The sequence below is a fragment of the Oryctolagus cuniculus genome, chromosome 16 (assembly GCF_964237555.1).
Source record: "Oryctolagus cuniculus chromosome 16, mOryCun1.1, whole genome shotgun sequence".
NCBI classification, from domain to species: Eukaryota; Metazoa; Chordata; class Mammalia; order Lagomorpha; family Leporidae; genus Oryctolagus; species Oryctolagus cuniculus.
In genome coordinates this window covers 10795915-10811810 of record NC_091447.1, presented here as the reverse complement: position 1 = coordinate 10811810, position 15896 = coordinate 10795915, and the positions used below count along the sequence as shown (strand labels likewise).

Genomic DNA, 15896 nt, shown 5'->3' with positions numbered 1-15896 from the left:
TTAACTTTTATAGCCCAAAGACAAATTTCAGGGAATTCCTACTAGAATTAAGGGACTCTGGAGAATTCTCACCAAATTACCAAATTTATGGCACTGATATGATATGAATGATCACTCACTATGCAACAGTCAATAACATTCTAATGCAATATTTTTGTGGCTTAGAATAACTTTAACTTTCATGACATTATTAAGATAACACTAAGTTACTCACAGAATTAAAAAAAATATGCTTTTAACTTCTTGAACTGAATGCCCAATAACTCATTATGAAGTACTGACTGGTAAGTTTTGCTAACAGCAGATCAGAAGAGGAAGGACATACTTTGAACCTATAAGACGTGTTCCTTTGCTTGAGTTAGCCTCCTTGTTCTTTGCACTAATATTAGAGTTGCTGTTACCATGGAAGGGGCAACCATTTAATTGCTATGCTCTCTTTAAATTTATGCACTGCCACTTTATCCTTGTAGTTCTGGATCTCCCTGTAATGGATGTAATTATGATGATTCTTGGAAAATTATTCATTTTAACACATATTGAATGCTTGTTATATTCAAGGGATTAGGTTAAATTTTAAAAAAATTTTAGATTGAGCAAAGTTAGGAATTGACAACTATTTAAATAAAATTTTATTTTTAAGAGTTGACATTTTAATTTAAATATCGAGGATGATAACATAGCAAGGAAAAGGTCACACTGGATAAAAGGAAAATCAGATTTTACACGCGCTTGCTATTTGATAATGGCTAGTGTAAACAGTTTAAACTCATTACTGTAGGATTTATTATTTTAATGGTATTAGAAGTAACTGCTCAAGAGAACTTTATTTTCTTGTTTCAACAAAGAATGGCAATATAGTTTTGCATATGAGACCTACTATACATGCTTAAAATTCGATTAAATGTGTCACGTTTATTTACACAAAGCCAAATATATGAAAGGGGATCTTTTAAAAAAAACTTTATTTGAGAAAGGAAGAGACTTATAACAGAAGGCAAGAAGGGAAACATACAAACAATATATTTACAACACGAAACAAGAGATCACCTTCAAGGGTGTAAATTATAATAAATACAGTAGATTTGAAAAGAGACATTTCTCAATTAGTTCTACGATGAGTTAAGCTCAGCTTTCCTTTACACTGGCTCCAGGTAGCTTCTTAATTAAATCCAAAGACTATCAAATTCAAACAATTAATGTCCACCAACTCGTCTGATGAAGTTCTCTCAAATGACATTATAAAAAATAGGTTTTTCTTGTTTGTGATTACATATCTTTGAAGTAATATTATACAAAAGTCTGCTCAGCCACATGTTCCTCCCCAAATAAAATGTATTTTAAAAGATGCACTATCCCTTTTTTTATGAGATTGAAAAAAGACTTTAGAGAAAATGAATATTTATGAGATGGAAAAATATACAATTTTATCTCAGGCATGCCATATTTTTAATGCAAAACAACTGACAAGAAGTCATTTTAATATGAAGGAAAATACTAACCAAAATATGTTGGTGATCTGGAGTGTTGTCTATTCCAGCTATTTGTCAAATTATCAGAAGGACTTTCATTGTATGGAAAAGTTTTAAACTTTCTAAATGCTAGTTATGTTAATTTAATTTGAATGGAGACTTTTTAAAAAAGGATAATGTATCTTTAGCAGTCACATTTTTTAAAGAAATATTTTTAAATGTCACAGCAAAATGTAAACAACACGGGCCAATAACATACAGTCGAACAATGTCTACATTTGGCAAAACTGCTATATCTCCTTTGAAACAGGATACTATACCTTAAAATACCTCAGATTTAGAAATATAAATATTTTAATAGAAAAAACCTCACAAAGATTCTAGGTCAATTTGGATTATCCATATTAAAGGGGTCTTAATACAAGGAACCTTTAACTAGCTTAACAAAAGTAAACCTATAAAACAAGGTAAACATATCAAAAGGGAATATGAAGGAAATGTTCCAGTGAAAAGCTTCCGTAACAATTTCCCTACTTGTGGTGTTATTTTCTTAGACAATAAATCAATTCATAGAGTGCCCTTTAAAAACAGAAAGAGTAAAACACTATCCTCAGGTTCTTTTTTATTTTTTTCTCCTACATTCCTCAGTACATGAATCACTTGGACTTCCTGTTTCCACAAGGCATTTCCTGTTCAGCCTCACAGACTGGGTTTTCTGTAGGAGACCAGCAGGAACCTGACAAAGAACTGACTTAAATAAACATTGTTTTCTGCTGCCTTCAAAGGTATTCGTATTTTGTAGCATCGAAGGACATTATCCTTTTGAAGATGCATTATGTACAAGTAAATTCTTTAGTTCAACCACACGTGCCTAATTTTTTTATTTGCCAGAATGGTATGGTAGATGTCATGTCATTAAGAAATTATCTAGTGATAATGACTAACAAATATGATACACCTTCTTTTAAAAACTGAACTTGGCATCAGATAATACTCCAACTACTGCTGTGTTTTCTGCAATTATGGCTACAATACAGTAACTCATTGGACCATAAACTGCACATTACTGCTCACCAACATTTGCATCTGCTTCGTTTGATCTTTGTTTTCATTAGACAATATAATCAAAATGCACAACGTGTAAGTAAAACGTGCAGTGCTACGTGAGACATCATGAAATCTTGAAAGTAGCGCTGCAATTTGCATCTACATATTCAAACCACCTGTACTCCTAATATTTTCAATTGCAATCTACACAATAACCTAGGACTACTGGCATGGTGATTAGAACATTTCTAATTAACAAGAACCAAAAAAAAAAAAAAAAATAAGAGAGAGAGAGGGGGAAGGGGAAAGCAGGGGTAGATTGCCTTTGACAGTGTTTAAGACTGTACTATGATACAATATGTACAGTGATGTGAAAGTTGAATTCTACATGTTTGAAAAAATCCAAAACCAATAGAATGCTTCATTGATCAGCCTGGAAGAGTACATCCAGCACTCACCGATCTCCACAGATAAACTACAAACAGCAGTGAGATCATTTTCCTTAGAAGTAACTGATAGAGCAGGCTATGGGATGAACTGAAAGCCTATTTGTTGCTTGGATATTACGTAGCACAATTTGAGTACAATAGGTAATGCCGTGATCAGTGGCGTTTCAAAGAAACCTTGCTATCTATACAGAGGTCAGTCTATCCAGAGATCTCTATATAGATATATACATTTACCTGTGTTAGTTAGAAATGCTTACACTCTAAAATGAAATCATCCAGAGACAGAAACGGATAGGAAATGATATCCATTGACCAAAACCTACGGTGCATATCACGTTCAGATAATAACTTTAATTACAAATCCTGGAGCTAAATCTTTGCCTATTACCTGTTGCATAAAAGCAGCCTGCTCCCCAGATTCCATTTCCTGGATCTGAGCATCTTCATCGCTGTCCACTGGTTCCTCCTTTATCTTCACAGCCCCAACTTGTCCCAGTGTGTCATCCACACAGGCACTGCTGTCGCTCCTAGTGCTGCTGCCACTAGAGGGCGCTCTGTCTTCCTGCATCGCCTGGTCCCCCTGAAGTTCTTCCTCTGCTTCCTCCAGGTGACTGCCTGGTGCCTTCAGTTGCTCAATAGATTTCGAGAGCAGCTAGAAGAGAGCGTTCAGGGGTTCAGAATTCAATGGGTCTTGATGGCAACAGAAAAGCAAATTACACTTTTGATTCCTAACTTCAGGACACTTTGATTTCTAATCATTGATTATGAGTTTTGGAATGAATTGTGTGCAACATGGATCCATATCAGTCTGATGCTTTGCATGCCATGTTGGCGGGGCAAGCAGGGGGTGTGATGTCGTGGATTTTTTTTTTGATGGTTTACTTTCTAATGCACGCAGAAAATGAAGAGAAAAGACTGAATAAGGTTTGTGCTTGGAATCCATGAAACTTTCACAAGGACAGATTTTGCTGAGCCAGTGTAATCCAAAATAATCCTAGGAATGATGCTTTTCTCAAAAGTGTAAAGGATGTGATGAAAAAGTTCCACATTCAACATCGTCAACAAATGTCAAGAACTATTAAAGCCAGAAACCTAAATGCTAAAATTCCTTTATGTCTACTTTTCCTTTTCCTGTATGGTCAAATGACAGTGAAAACCACGAAGTTCCTTCTTCTACATACTTGTAAAACAAAGATATTCACTTTGAAATTCGGAACTTTAAAATGCTTTTGAAAATACAAAGACATTATATGAACAGGTACAAATGGAAATCAAATAATGTGAAAGAACCAGTTATCATTTAATTAGAAAATTATTATGTAGACACTTTATTTTATAAATTAAATCTGCATTGCATTGAATGTTTAATAACTTAAAAAGCACATTCATTAACTGCTAATGATTTTGAAAGATACTTTGTTAATATACTTAATGTAAACCATGGCAAAATACTGCAGCATCAAAGCTCAACAAACGGCGAAAATAAATGTCTCGAGATGATTTCATCTCACAGAGGCCCTATTGACTGGTCATCTGTACATCTCAAACTGTGTTTTCAAAAGTGGTTAGAGTTTTCTGCTAAGTCAATCCTATGTAAGCTACATGCCAATTATCTTAACTAGCTGCACACTTACAAGACCAACACAGAAACCATGAACACAGGCTTTTCCACATACAATTCAAGTGCACCTCCCACTCAGACACAAATGGGCTTAAAACCTAAACCCATGTTTAAAGTTTTGAATACCTAAGCACTGAAACTTTGAAGAGCAGCCTTATATACATTTCTCCGATCTACACAACATCCAATGGAGCCGAGTAGGTGGACAAAACCCTTTAATCTCTCTGAAGGTAGATTCACTGGGAGCATTCATTCATTTGTTCAACAGGTATTTATTGAGGGCCTACCATGTTCAAGACATTATGCTAAGGATAGGGAAAATGGCTAATAATGCTGCCCTCACAGCTTAGTGCATCAAAAGGCATCTAACAGAAAAATGCAGTCTTATTTTCAACTACTATGAGGGCTTCCAGGAAAGGAACACAGGGTGTTCCTAGGAGCACACGTTGGTTGGCATTGGAGCGGGAATGGGAAATGATAGGGCAGGGTCCACAGGGAAGGGCTGTGTTCAGTGCGGGAGATGAAGGATGCAGCATGGAAAGGGGTTGGCCGGATATATGGGAGGGGTGGCAATCGGCCAGGCAGGGAAGGGCAGCATTTCCAGCAGCAGGCTCGGTGACTGCAATCCTAGACTGGACCAAGAGCCAAGGGAAATGCTGAAGGATGATGCTGGAGAGAATGACACAGTCCATAATATTTGTGGGCTGGAAAGTCAGAATCTACAAAAATAAAACATAACAGGATAAACCATATGGAATGCTAAATATCACCCAATCCTAAATCAGACATGATCAAGCTAAGAAAGGACCGGCATGGTGTGGCCAGTAAAGCCACCTCATGCAGTGCCAGCATCTCATAAGTGCTCTGGTTCATGTCCTGGCTGCTCTTTTTCTGATCCAGCTCCATAATCATGGCCTGGGAAAAGCAGCGGAAGATAGTTCAGGTGCTTGGGCTTCTGCTTCTCACGTGGGAGACCTGGAAGAAGCTCTTGGACCTGTCTTTGGCCTGGCCCAGCCCTGGCTGTCACAGCCATCTGTAGAGTGAACCAGTGGATGGAAGACCTCTCTCTCTTTCTTTGTCTCTGTGTCTCTCTCTCTGTAATTCTGCCTTTCAACTAAATAAAAATATCTTGAAAAAACTCACATCAAAATGAAGAACACAAATTTAAATATGAATTTCCTTTCTGCCTATAATCTAACTTCTATTGTACCTGGGCACTTAGTGTAAGAGAAATATTTATCTTGCCATGCTCTACATGCTCATAAGTATTTTTTATAAAACTATTTCTAGGGGCTGGCGCTGGGGCATAGCAGGTGAAGCCGCCACCTGCAGTGCCAGCATCCCACATGGGTGCCAGTTCGAGCACCAGCTGCTCCACTTCTGATCCAGCTCTCTGCTCTGACTTGGGAAAGCAGTGGAAAATGGCCCAAGTGCTTGGGCCCCTGCACCTGCATGGGAGACCCAGAAGAAGCGCTTGGCTCTTGGCTTCGGATCAGTACAACTCCAGCCATTACAGCCATTTGAGGAGTGAACCTGCAGATGGAAGACCTCTTTCTCTGCCTCTGCCTCTCTGTAAACTCTGCCTTTCATATAAATGCATAAATATTTTTTTAAAAGAAAAGCTATTTCTAGGACTTTTATAAAAATTGTGAACACTTATTAGCTCTTCATGTCTTAAATACCTAATATTTTGCACACTGCTTAGATGCTGGAGAAATGAGGCCAAACAGTAGTAATGTATTTTGACTACAAAATAATAGGACCCCATCCAATTGGCTATTAGAGAAAGAACATGTAATAAAGCAAGATTGTTTAAAGGAAAATTTCCAGTTTTGTCTGCGAGAGCAGGGATAAAAACATCAGGTGACGAACACCCACTTAATCTTTTTTTAAAATTTTAAGTCATACAAATTTCACATATTTCATATATACAGATTTAGGAACATACTGGGACTCTTCCTTACCCTCCCTCCCACCCACACTCCAACCCTTCTTCCCCCTCCCTCTCGGATTCCCATTCTTAATTTTTACAATGATCTATTTTCTGTACACTTAGTGATTGTATAGTTAACCCTATTCTAAGTAAAGGAGTTCTGCAAATGATATGAAGAGAAACAAAACAAAACAAGACAAGAAAAAACAAAACAAGATTGTTCCTCAGTGGAAAAGACAATGGCTATAAACAATCATCCATTCTCAAAATGTCTACTTCACTCCAACACATTGCATTTCAGTATTCTATTAGTTGCATTGGATTAGGAAAACAGATGATTTCTATCTTTTTGGGACTGGCTTATCTCACTAAGTATAATAGTTTCCAGTTGCATCTATCTTATTGCAAAAGACAGGATTTTTTTTTTATAGCTGAGTCATACTCCATGGTGTATATATACCATAGTTTCTTTATCCAGTCAATAGTTGATGGACATGTGGGTTGATTCCATATCTTAGCTATTGTGAATTGTGCTGCAATGAACATGGGGGTACAGATCACTCTTTCATATACTAATTTCCTTTCGTTTGAACACCCACTCATTCTTGAGAGGGGAGAGAGTTAAAGAGAGAGAGAGAGAGAGAGAGATGGAGAACGAGAGAAAGAGAGAGAGATCATCAGTCCATCCTTCAGCTCTTACACCCAATCCTCACCTCAGACTATACAACACAGCAGATGAGAGGAACCAGAGAGGGGAAAGGATTTGTTGGAGACAAGTATTAGCCAATGGAAGAGGCTGGAGTCCCTCAGGGGAAGTTTGTGCAAGAAGATGGGTGACAACTCATCTTCTGTACAGAAGCTCACTGACTGTGGACCCTCTCTGTCCATTGACCACAGCTTGCTTAGTTAGCAAGGTCAATGGGAGCCTACTCATCAGAACTGCTGGCCAAGGACTCTTGTGAGCCAAGTAGATGCCCCAGGGAAGTGTTCAAAAGATCCTCTGATAATAGCCTCCTGAGAAGAGCAAGAACACAGCCAAAAGCTATCTGGGATATGTGGTCATGGGCCAGGAACTGAGGGCCACATGTGCAAGGTTAGCCAGGGAGCACACGGCCCACGCCTATGAAGTGTTGTGTCTAAAGTTCCCGCTTACACTGGAGGGACAGTGGTGATGGCTCAAGTGTCTGGGTCTCTGATATCCACATGGGAGACCTGAGTTGACTTCCTGGCTTCTGGCTTTGACCTATCCCAGTCCTGGCTGTTGTGGGCATTTGAGGAGTGAACCAGTGGATGAGATCTCTGACTGTCGATCTGTCTTTTCTGTCTCCCAAATAAATTAAAAATAATGATAATAGAGTAGCCCCTGCTTCCTGGGGATGGGAGGCAACTGACTTTAACACTGAGCTTCTGGAAGTCTGACATTACAGGGAGTATCCAACAACCAGGAGGAAGGCTACAAATACCACCCCTTCTTCTGTGGTAGTTCCTCTCCTTCCTAGTCCCTGCTCCCACATGGCCTGGGGGCACTTGGACCTCCTGGTCCTTCACTCTACCCCAACTCCTGATGTTGTGACATCATCCCGATGCTGTGACCCCTAGGGGTCTTCATTAGCAACTGTATGCTCCCCCAAATCTCCATCTCCAGCATCGTTCCTGTCTTCTCAGGGTACTCTGACCCCAGCGGTCCCTCAGCTCTACAGGGTTTCCAGGCCATCCTTTTCCCGGCCCTTCCTGCTGGACTGGGCACCATCTACATCATCTTTGGTGCCCTTGCTCTCTTTACCATGGACATTCCTGGAGAAGGAAGACTTTTAACCATGGTTCACCCTACAGCTCTGCCATGCTGAAGCAGCCAAGTGAGCTACAAAACAAATAACTAAATAGCAACTGTGCTCAGTGATTCTCTCTAAGCTCATGGCCGTCAGCCTCCAATGGGGCTCTCAGGGCTACTGTGTTCCTACTCCTTTTGTTTAGTCAATTCACTCTGGCTCTTTCTATGACAATTGCAACTCCTTTTCTCTTCCACAAACCTCTAATAAAAGGTAGCAGGCTACCTTTTCTTTGGTCCCTGCAGACATCTTTGCTTCTTCTTTCATTGGGAAAATACATGCATCAGAAAAGAGACTCAGCATCCTGCCACCGCCCCATTTACCAACCTGAACCATCCACTCTCCCTGCTGTGACAATGAAGAAAACACCTGCACTCCCATCTCAGCCAACCCCTCGGCTTATGCCCTGGATCCCATCCACTGTGCAGTCGTTCATTCTGTCTCCATCACGTGTTTGCCCTCTCTGTTGGAGAATTTCACTGGTCCATGTTCTCTAGGATCATCCATCTTAACTAAGGCCTCCCTATCCATCCTTCCTCATACTATGTGAATATACCTCCCTTCACTGTCATTTATCTTTTCCTACTCTCTTTAGAATCCATGCTAACCAGGGCGTTGTCCACATCACTGGACTAGCCTCTTCCTTGGTAAAGTCTATAGTGATTTCATAAGTCTCCAAATCTAGTGATCATTTAAATAAGATATTAATAGGTGTCCGCAAAGTTGCATTATTTAATAAAGGGAAACAAGATCGAAATTATAGTACCTTGGAGAGCCAGAGAGTGGTATTACTGATGGAGCAAAAGACCAGAAAAATTATTCCTTTACTAAAGTATGATCTTCTAGAGATAGGAAGAAAGTAAAAGAAAATAAATACTCAGAAAACCTCGAGTGCTCACACAATATATGTACACTTCAACAGAAAACTTTCTGCAACTTGACCTGTTAATGTATTTTTGAGGTCACTGAAGTACCCAGAAGTCACTTTTTTTAGTCCGTAAATCAAATTTGGTTGGTTTTTACAACCTTGCTGATGCAGATACGTATATGACATTGTGTATGCTGACTGTCAGCGTGCAACACAAAAACAGGGCCATCTGTTACCGTCAGTTCCTTCAAGTCACCTCCACTTCTGAAGGAGACAGGAGGGAGAGAAAAAGCCAGATTGGCTAAGAAATGGCAAAATGGTATTTTTCCAAGAGCAGAATTCCCTAGTGGTTTGTAAAAGGAAGATTTGTTGACATAAACTAGCAATTTCTGAATGGAAATTGTATAGATATAAAATACTGCAGCTTAAAAACATCCAATAATAGTTTTAAAGGAAGGCATCACAAGGAAGGGATCACATGCCCCGAAGAAGTCATTTTTAAGATTACAAAATATGAATGCGAAAAATGTTTTCAAAGGGCAGACACTGAGAACTTCTTCTACCCTTCCACTCTGCATTCTCCCCTGAAACAGGTACATTCTGTTAACAACTGAATTAAGTCAAATAATTCCAATCTGTCGCCTGAGGTCCACATTGCCTGTTCAGGAGCTTCCTTAAGCACTGTACCTGATCTACAGTAAGTAATAGATACCGTGAACTTTAAGTAGCTCAAAGATAATCTTGCGTCCCATCTCACTTCAATGCGTTTATCACCCAGTCTTTCTCACTTGAGTAAGCAGCATTATCCAATTGCATGAGCCCCCAATCTAGGATTTACCCTTGTTTCCCTCTAATTTGTACTTTCCAATCAAACTATTAGCATGCTCCAGGCAATTCAGCCAACAAAGTAGAGCCTTTCTCTAGACACGCTTATCCACTTCCACAGCTATCGAACATGGTCCTAAGTAGCATCATGTTCTCTCCGAGCAACCAAAACCGCTCCCAGTATGGCCCTCCTTCGTGCCTCCTTGGCTCTCAGTCTCTCCCAGTAGCTCTGAATAATTACTTTCAAAACCTAATTCAGGTAGCGACAGCTCTCTAGGTGCAATCTTCCAGTGCTCCCCATTATGTTTCTAATAAAATCTGAAACATTAACATGGTCCACAGATGTTCTATGACCCGGCCTCAGCTATTTCCACTCTCATTCACAGACTCCAGCTGTCCCATGAACGTGAACAGGCCAGCGACAGGCACCTTTCTCTCTCCACACCCTCAAACCCGTATCTGCCTGAACTGCTCCTTCATAGATGGTTTTACTTCTCCCACTGTCTCATGAATATATTTTCCTGAGAGTCCTCCACACTGCCCGGCATTGTTCACAGTAATAGTCGTTTATCTCCCTCCCTCTACTATAAAGTTCATCAGGGCATGGATTTCACATTTCCATTATTTTACAGCAGCACCTAATATATCACATGCTGCCTAGTTGGAGCTTTAAGTATTTAAAAACCTAAGGGAGGCTTAGTAAAAACACTTTTAGACACTTCTCTTCCTAGGATTTGAAGCAGAGTCAACATTGGCAAAATCAAAAAACTATCACTTCTCCATCTCCTATGGAATAAAATGGGCTCTTCCGACGGACGATTCACAAAATACAAATGACATGAATGGGATGCCCTAGTTTCCGTTTTGCAAAATAAAAATGAAGAAAGGGAGTCAACCAACACTTTTTTAACTTTATTTTCGGTATTTGACTAAAGTTGATTTTTGTTTAAACAGTCCAATTTGCCAGAGTGGAAAGAGCAGCAATTAACATCGGCAAGGAGAGTTGACAAACTGAAGTCATAGGGAAATCCTACCTGCCAGGTTTGCCTCATTTCAGATTTCTAAAAGAAAAAAGGTTCCTGGGTGCTCTTTGTAAGTGTTCAGACTATGCTGTTGTCCGTGTATTTTTGAACTCCAAATCTGACCGTCAGCAAGACAGCACGGGCTGAGCCTTGGCTAACTTGCAGCCCCAGCTGCAGTGAGACGTCTGCTTATTCTCGGTGGGGTAGCAGGCTCTCTCTTTGGTCGAACATCTGGAGGTGATCCCCCCGGCAAAGCCGAGCGGTTGCCTTGCTGGCCAGAAAACAGAAGGCAAAACATCTGCGTGACAGATAAATGCACAGGCCTGTGTGAATCTCCGCTGAGGCCCCATCTGTAAAACACACCGCGTGCCACTCGCCTGACACCAGGTGAGTTCCTCCAGTGGGGGGACCCCGCTGGGATGAAGCAGCTGGCGGCTGCAGGCTTCTCCTCGTCCTTTTATCTGTGCCCTCGCTCATGTGTCAGTGCAACTCTGCATTCTGCACGCCCCTGGACAGCAACTGGGCTGAGCAGTAAGCAGGCTACAGGCAGTGCATGGCTGCTCTGCGTTTGCAACACACACGCACGGTCTCACACTCACACCGACACAGGGCAGGCCAGACGGCATGGGAGCTGGACCCAATTCCTTCTACCTATAGGTGGCATGACTCAACCCTTCCAGTTACCGATCCCTGCCAGGGTCATAATGATACCAGGAACAGAATTTCTGTGAACTTCAGTCCTTGGGAAATGGCATATGTTCTGTCGGCAAGCGATAGAAAACCTAGTCAGTAATGTTGCTGAACTTGACACATCAGTACTTTAAGGTCATGGTGGTTTAAGTCACGCTATTTGACTTACAAGTTAATACAAATATAATTGCTTTTAAAAGCATTATCTTTGGCCGGCGCTGCAGCTCACTAGGCTAATCCTCCGCCTGCGGCACCGGCACATCCATGTTCTAGTCCCGGTTGGGGCGCCAGATTCTGTCCTGGTTGCTCCTCTTCCAGTCCAGCTCTCTGCTGTGTCCCGGGAGTGCAGTGGAGGATTCCCAAGTGCTTGGGCCCTGCACCCCATGGGAGACCAGGATAAGCACCTGGCTCCTGGCTTCAGATCAGCGCAGAGCACTGGCCGCAACACACTGGCTATAGCGGCCACTTGAGGGATGAACCAACGGAAAAAGGAAGACTTTTCTCTCTGTCTCTCTCTCTCACTGTCTAACTCTTCCTGTCAAAAATAAAAATAAAAAAAAAATTAAATAAAAGCATTATCTTTAAGTTCTCTAATTTTAATTGTTTCCCCAATTCTTTCACATCCCCCACAAATATCTTCAGATGTGAAACATTAAATAAGAACAGGTAATGCAGTGAATCTGATTTTCAACACTGTGAATAATCATGACCGCCATGTGTCTGAATGTGATTATTAACTGCAAAATGATCTTCAACACAACTCACCACTTTCTTATCTTGCCTGAGATTTTAAGACAAGATTTTACTCCGCACATGGAGTTGGTACTTTTTTTTTTTCTTCCTTCTTTTAAATAAATGTAATAGTCCTCTTTTGGAAAATAAAACCTCTCCCTTCAGCTCCAAGGAAACTAGACTTTAAAATAATGATAAAATTTCATCTCGATTCACAAATAGATTAGGTATGTACCAACTGTTCCCACAAACAACAAGCAGAGCTTGGAGGGGTTTCAGGCGCAGAGGTCTGCTTTGAAAAGAAGTTCAGCCTCAAGCCAGAACAGTCCATGTCAGTTCACTTCTGTGCACGTCAGAGAAACACTCAAAAACACCAATACTAAATAACAGGAAAGAGCTCCTAAACATTGGTTCACTATTCACATAACTGAAAAGTCTAAACTAACAAAAATCCTTTCTTACCATTTTTGAAGAGGGATCAAATTAATCTAAGGACCAAGTGCATACTTAATAAATGCTTCTTTACATTTTCAATTCTAAATGATCGTGTGAAACAAGGCCTGCAATGAAAATATCCTTTCTCTGGTACTCAAAACTTCCTAATATTTCAGCAACTTAAATAAATATTCCCTTCTGTAGAGGAGACTGAATTTTTTTCTCCTCCTACTTAGTTCTTTCATTCTTTTGACTTTTTTTTTTAAGGATTTATTTATTTACTTGAAAGTCAGAGTTAGAGAGAAAGAGGAAGAGACAGAGACAGACATAGAAAGAGACGTAGAGAAAGATCTTCTATCTGCTGGTTCACTCCTCAAATGGCCGGGGCTGGACCAGATCAAGGTCAACAGGCAGGAACATCTTCCAGGTCTCCCACATGGGTGGCAGGGGCCCAAACACTTGGGCCATCTTCTGCTTTTGCTAGGTCATTAGCAGGGAGCTGGATAGGAAGTCGAGTAGCTGGTACATGAACCAGTACCCTTATGGGATGCTGGCAACCCTACCTGCTACGTACTCTACAATGCCAGCTCGCCAGCTCCTTAACAATAGTTTTTTTTTTTTTTTAATTGAGGACTTAATATATGCCAGGCCCTAGGAAGAGAATGGTCAATGCATAGAGTGGGTGGTTCAGAAAATAAGCAACTGCAGAGTGCAACTTGATGTGCCAGGGAATGACTGGGGAAGTGGTAGGAATTTGTGTCCACTTTAGTTCAGATGGGCAATGAATGTGAATGCCCCCACAAAGAGTTGAGCTCCAAGCTATGTAAGACCTCAGAGGGGGCCAGTGCTGTGGCACAGGGGGTTAAAGCCCCAGCATGCAGCGCTGGCATCCCATATGGGCGCTGGTTCAGGTCCCAGCTGCTCCTCTTCCAATCCAGCTTTCTGCTATAGCCTGAGAAAGCAGTAGAAGATGGTCCACGTCTTTGGGCCCCTGCACCCGCATGGGAGACCCGGAAGAAGCTTCTGGCTCCTGGCTTCCAATCAGCTCAGCTCTGGCCGTTGCGGTCATTTGGGGTGTGAACCAGCGGAACGGAAGACTTCTCTCTCTCTGGTTCTACCTCTCTCTGTAACTCTGTCTTTCAAAGAAATAAAATAATTCTTAAAAAAAAAAAAAAAAAAAGGCCGGCGCCGTGGCTCAATAGGCTAATCCTCCACCTTGCAGCGCCGGCACACCGGGTTCTAGTCCCGGTCGGGGCGCCAGATTCTGTCCCGGTTGCCCCTCTTCCAGGCCAGCTCTCTGCTATGGCCAGGGAGTGCAGTGGAGGATGGCCCAGGTGCTTGGGCCCTGCACCCCATGGAAGACCAGGAAAAGCACCTGGCTCCTGGCTCCTGCCATCGGATCAGCGCGGTGCGCCGGCTGCAGCGGCGGCCATTGGAGGGTGAACCAACGGCAAAGGAAGACCTTTCTCTCTCTGTCTCTCTCTCTCAATGTCCACTCTGCCTGTCAAAAATAAAAAAATAAATAAATAAATAAATAAATAAATAAATAAAAAAGAAAGACCTCAGAAACATGATCGAATCATGAAAAGACCTGGAGGTGGAGCATCCTATACAGAAATTCTGTTAGCACAACTCCTAGAGATTGACATTCCCCAAAGCAAGAGAGGAGGCTGGCATGGCTGGAGCTCAGAGAGTAGGGGGAGGCAGTAGGAGCTGAGGTCAGAGAAGATCAGGACAAGGGCAAGAGCTGCATCATAACAACCTTGTAGGCTGTGCAGAGACATTTGGATTTTATCCTCCACACGACTAGGAGCGACTGGAGAGTTTCAAGCAATACCAATCCACAATTTGATTTGCATTTCTAAACGATCCTTCTGGCTGTGATACAAAATTGGATTTAGGCAGGCAAAAGTGGAAACAGGAAGATTGGTCCTTTCAGAGCATAAAATCTTCAGCAACAGAATAAAATCAGAATTCTGAGTTTATTAGTACAGCAATGAGCGGTTGTCTTTCCCACTTTTACAACACTGTCAATTTATGTCCTTTTAGATTACATAATGGGATATTTTCCCTGATAATCTTTATGTTTATTTTGGTTTTCTTTCTCCACTTTTCAAGAGCAGAAAACAGAGGGAAAGTGAGGAATTACATCCTTAGTTTTATCTGCTAACCCTTGAAGGTTGTGGTGTGTGTCCCAGAAGAGACAAGCTTACAAAATCAATGATCTTCCAATCACTCGACTCATAAGTATCTCTGTTTCTCCCTCTTGATCCATCCACTGCTTTAATAAATTGGACAGCAGTGAATGTCCCACTTAAAACAAGGGATCAAGGGTCAGGTGTTCAGCCTAGTAGTTAAAATCCCAGGTAAGTTACCCCTATCCTACTTGGGCCCTTGCTGTGAGTTCTTAGCTCTCGGCACTGACCTGGCTCAATACTGGCCACTGTGGGCTTTTAGCTGGGGTAGGGCAGGGGTGAGAGGGTGAATCAGCTCATGGGAGCTCTCTCTATGTCTCTCTGCCTCTTCCCTCACCAAATATATGCAAATACAATAAGTGCCCAGCAGTAAATCCCAGCAGACAATAATCACATTGAAACATGGGCCTGGTGTGGCCAGACTTTTCAATTTTTCAAAGAATGCTGGAAATCCAGATTTTTTTTTTTTTTTTTTTTTTGCTGGAAACCTTTCTATTTTAGACCAATAATTCTGACACTTTTAAAGATACCACATAGGCCAAAGACAGTAGATCTACAGAATGAGTTTAGTCCTATACTTCCAGGTCTCTGAGAATAATCCTTTGCGTTCCTCTTGTTTGAACATTCTATGCTTTAGATAATTTAGGTCTGATGTCTGTGTGCTCTTAAAGTACACCATCGCCCACACTTGTGATTTATGCTTCCTTCTTGGTCAGAAATTCAACCACTTTGCCAGAAGCTGGGGTTAGGAGGGAAATTGAGTGCCAAGGAGCGGCACCAG

The 15896-nt window shown here is 41.3% G+C and overlaps 1 protein-coding gene across 47 annotated transcripts in view; it reads right to left on the bottom strand.

Annotated features, from left to right (window-relative positions):
* The window catches only part of HDAC9 (histone deacetylase 9), a 1002499-nt gene that overhangs the window by 345112 nt on the left and 641491 nt on the right, over positions 1–15896 (bottom strand). For 38 of the 47 annotated variants that reach the window (XR_011383068.1, XR_011383069.1, XM_051853225.2 and 35 more), the window contains one exon: positions 3354–3617. The exons of 1 other annotated variant lie outside the window; for it this stretch is intronic. Coding sequence is in view for 44 of the 46 variants with exons in the window: in XM_051853225.2 (XP_051709185.2) it covers positions 3354–3617 (264 nt within the window). In the remaining 2 variants the exon portion in view is untranslated. Of the gene's footprint in view, positions 1–945; positions 3618–15896 lie in introns of those variants that run through there. 8 more of the 47 variants (XM_070059635.1, XM_070059631.1, XM_070059634.1 and 5 more) reach the window with 1 other exon arrangement.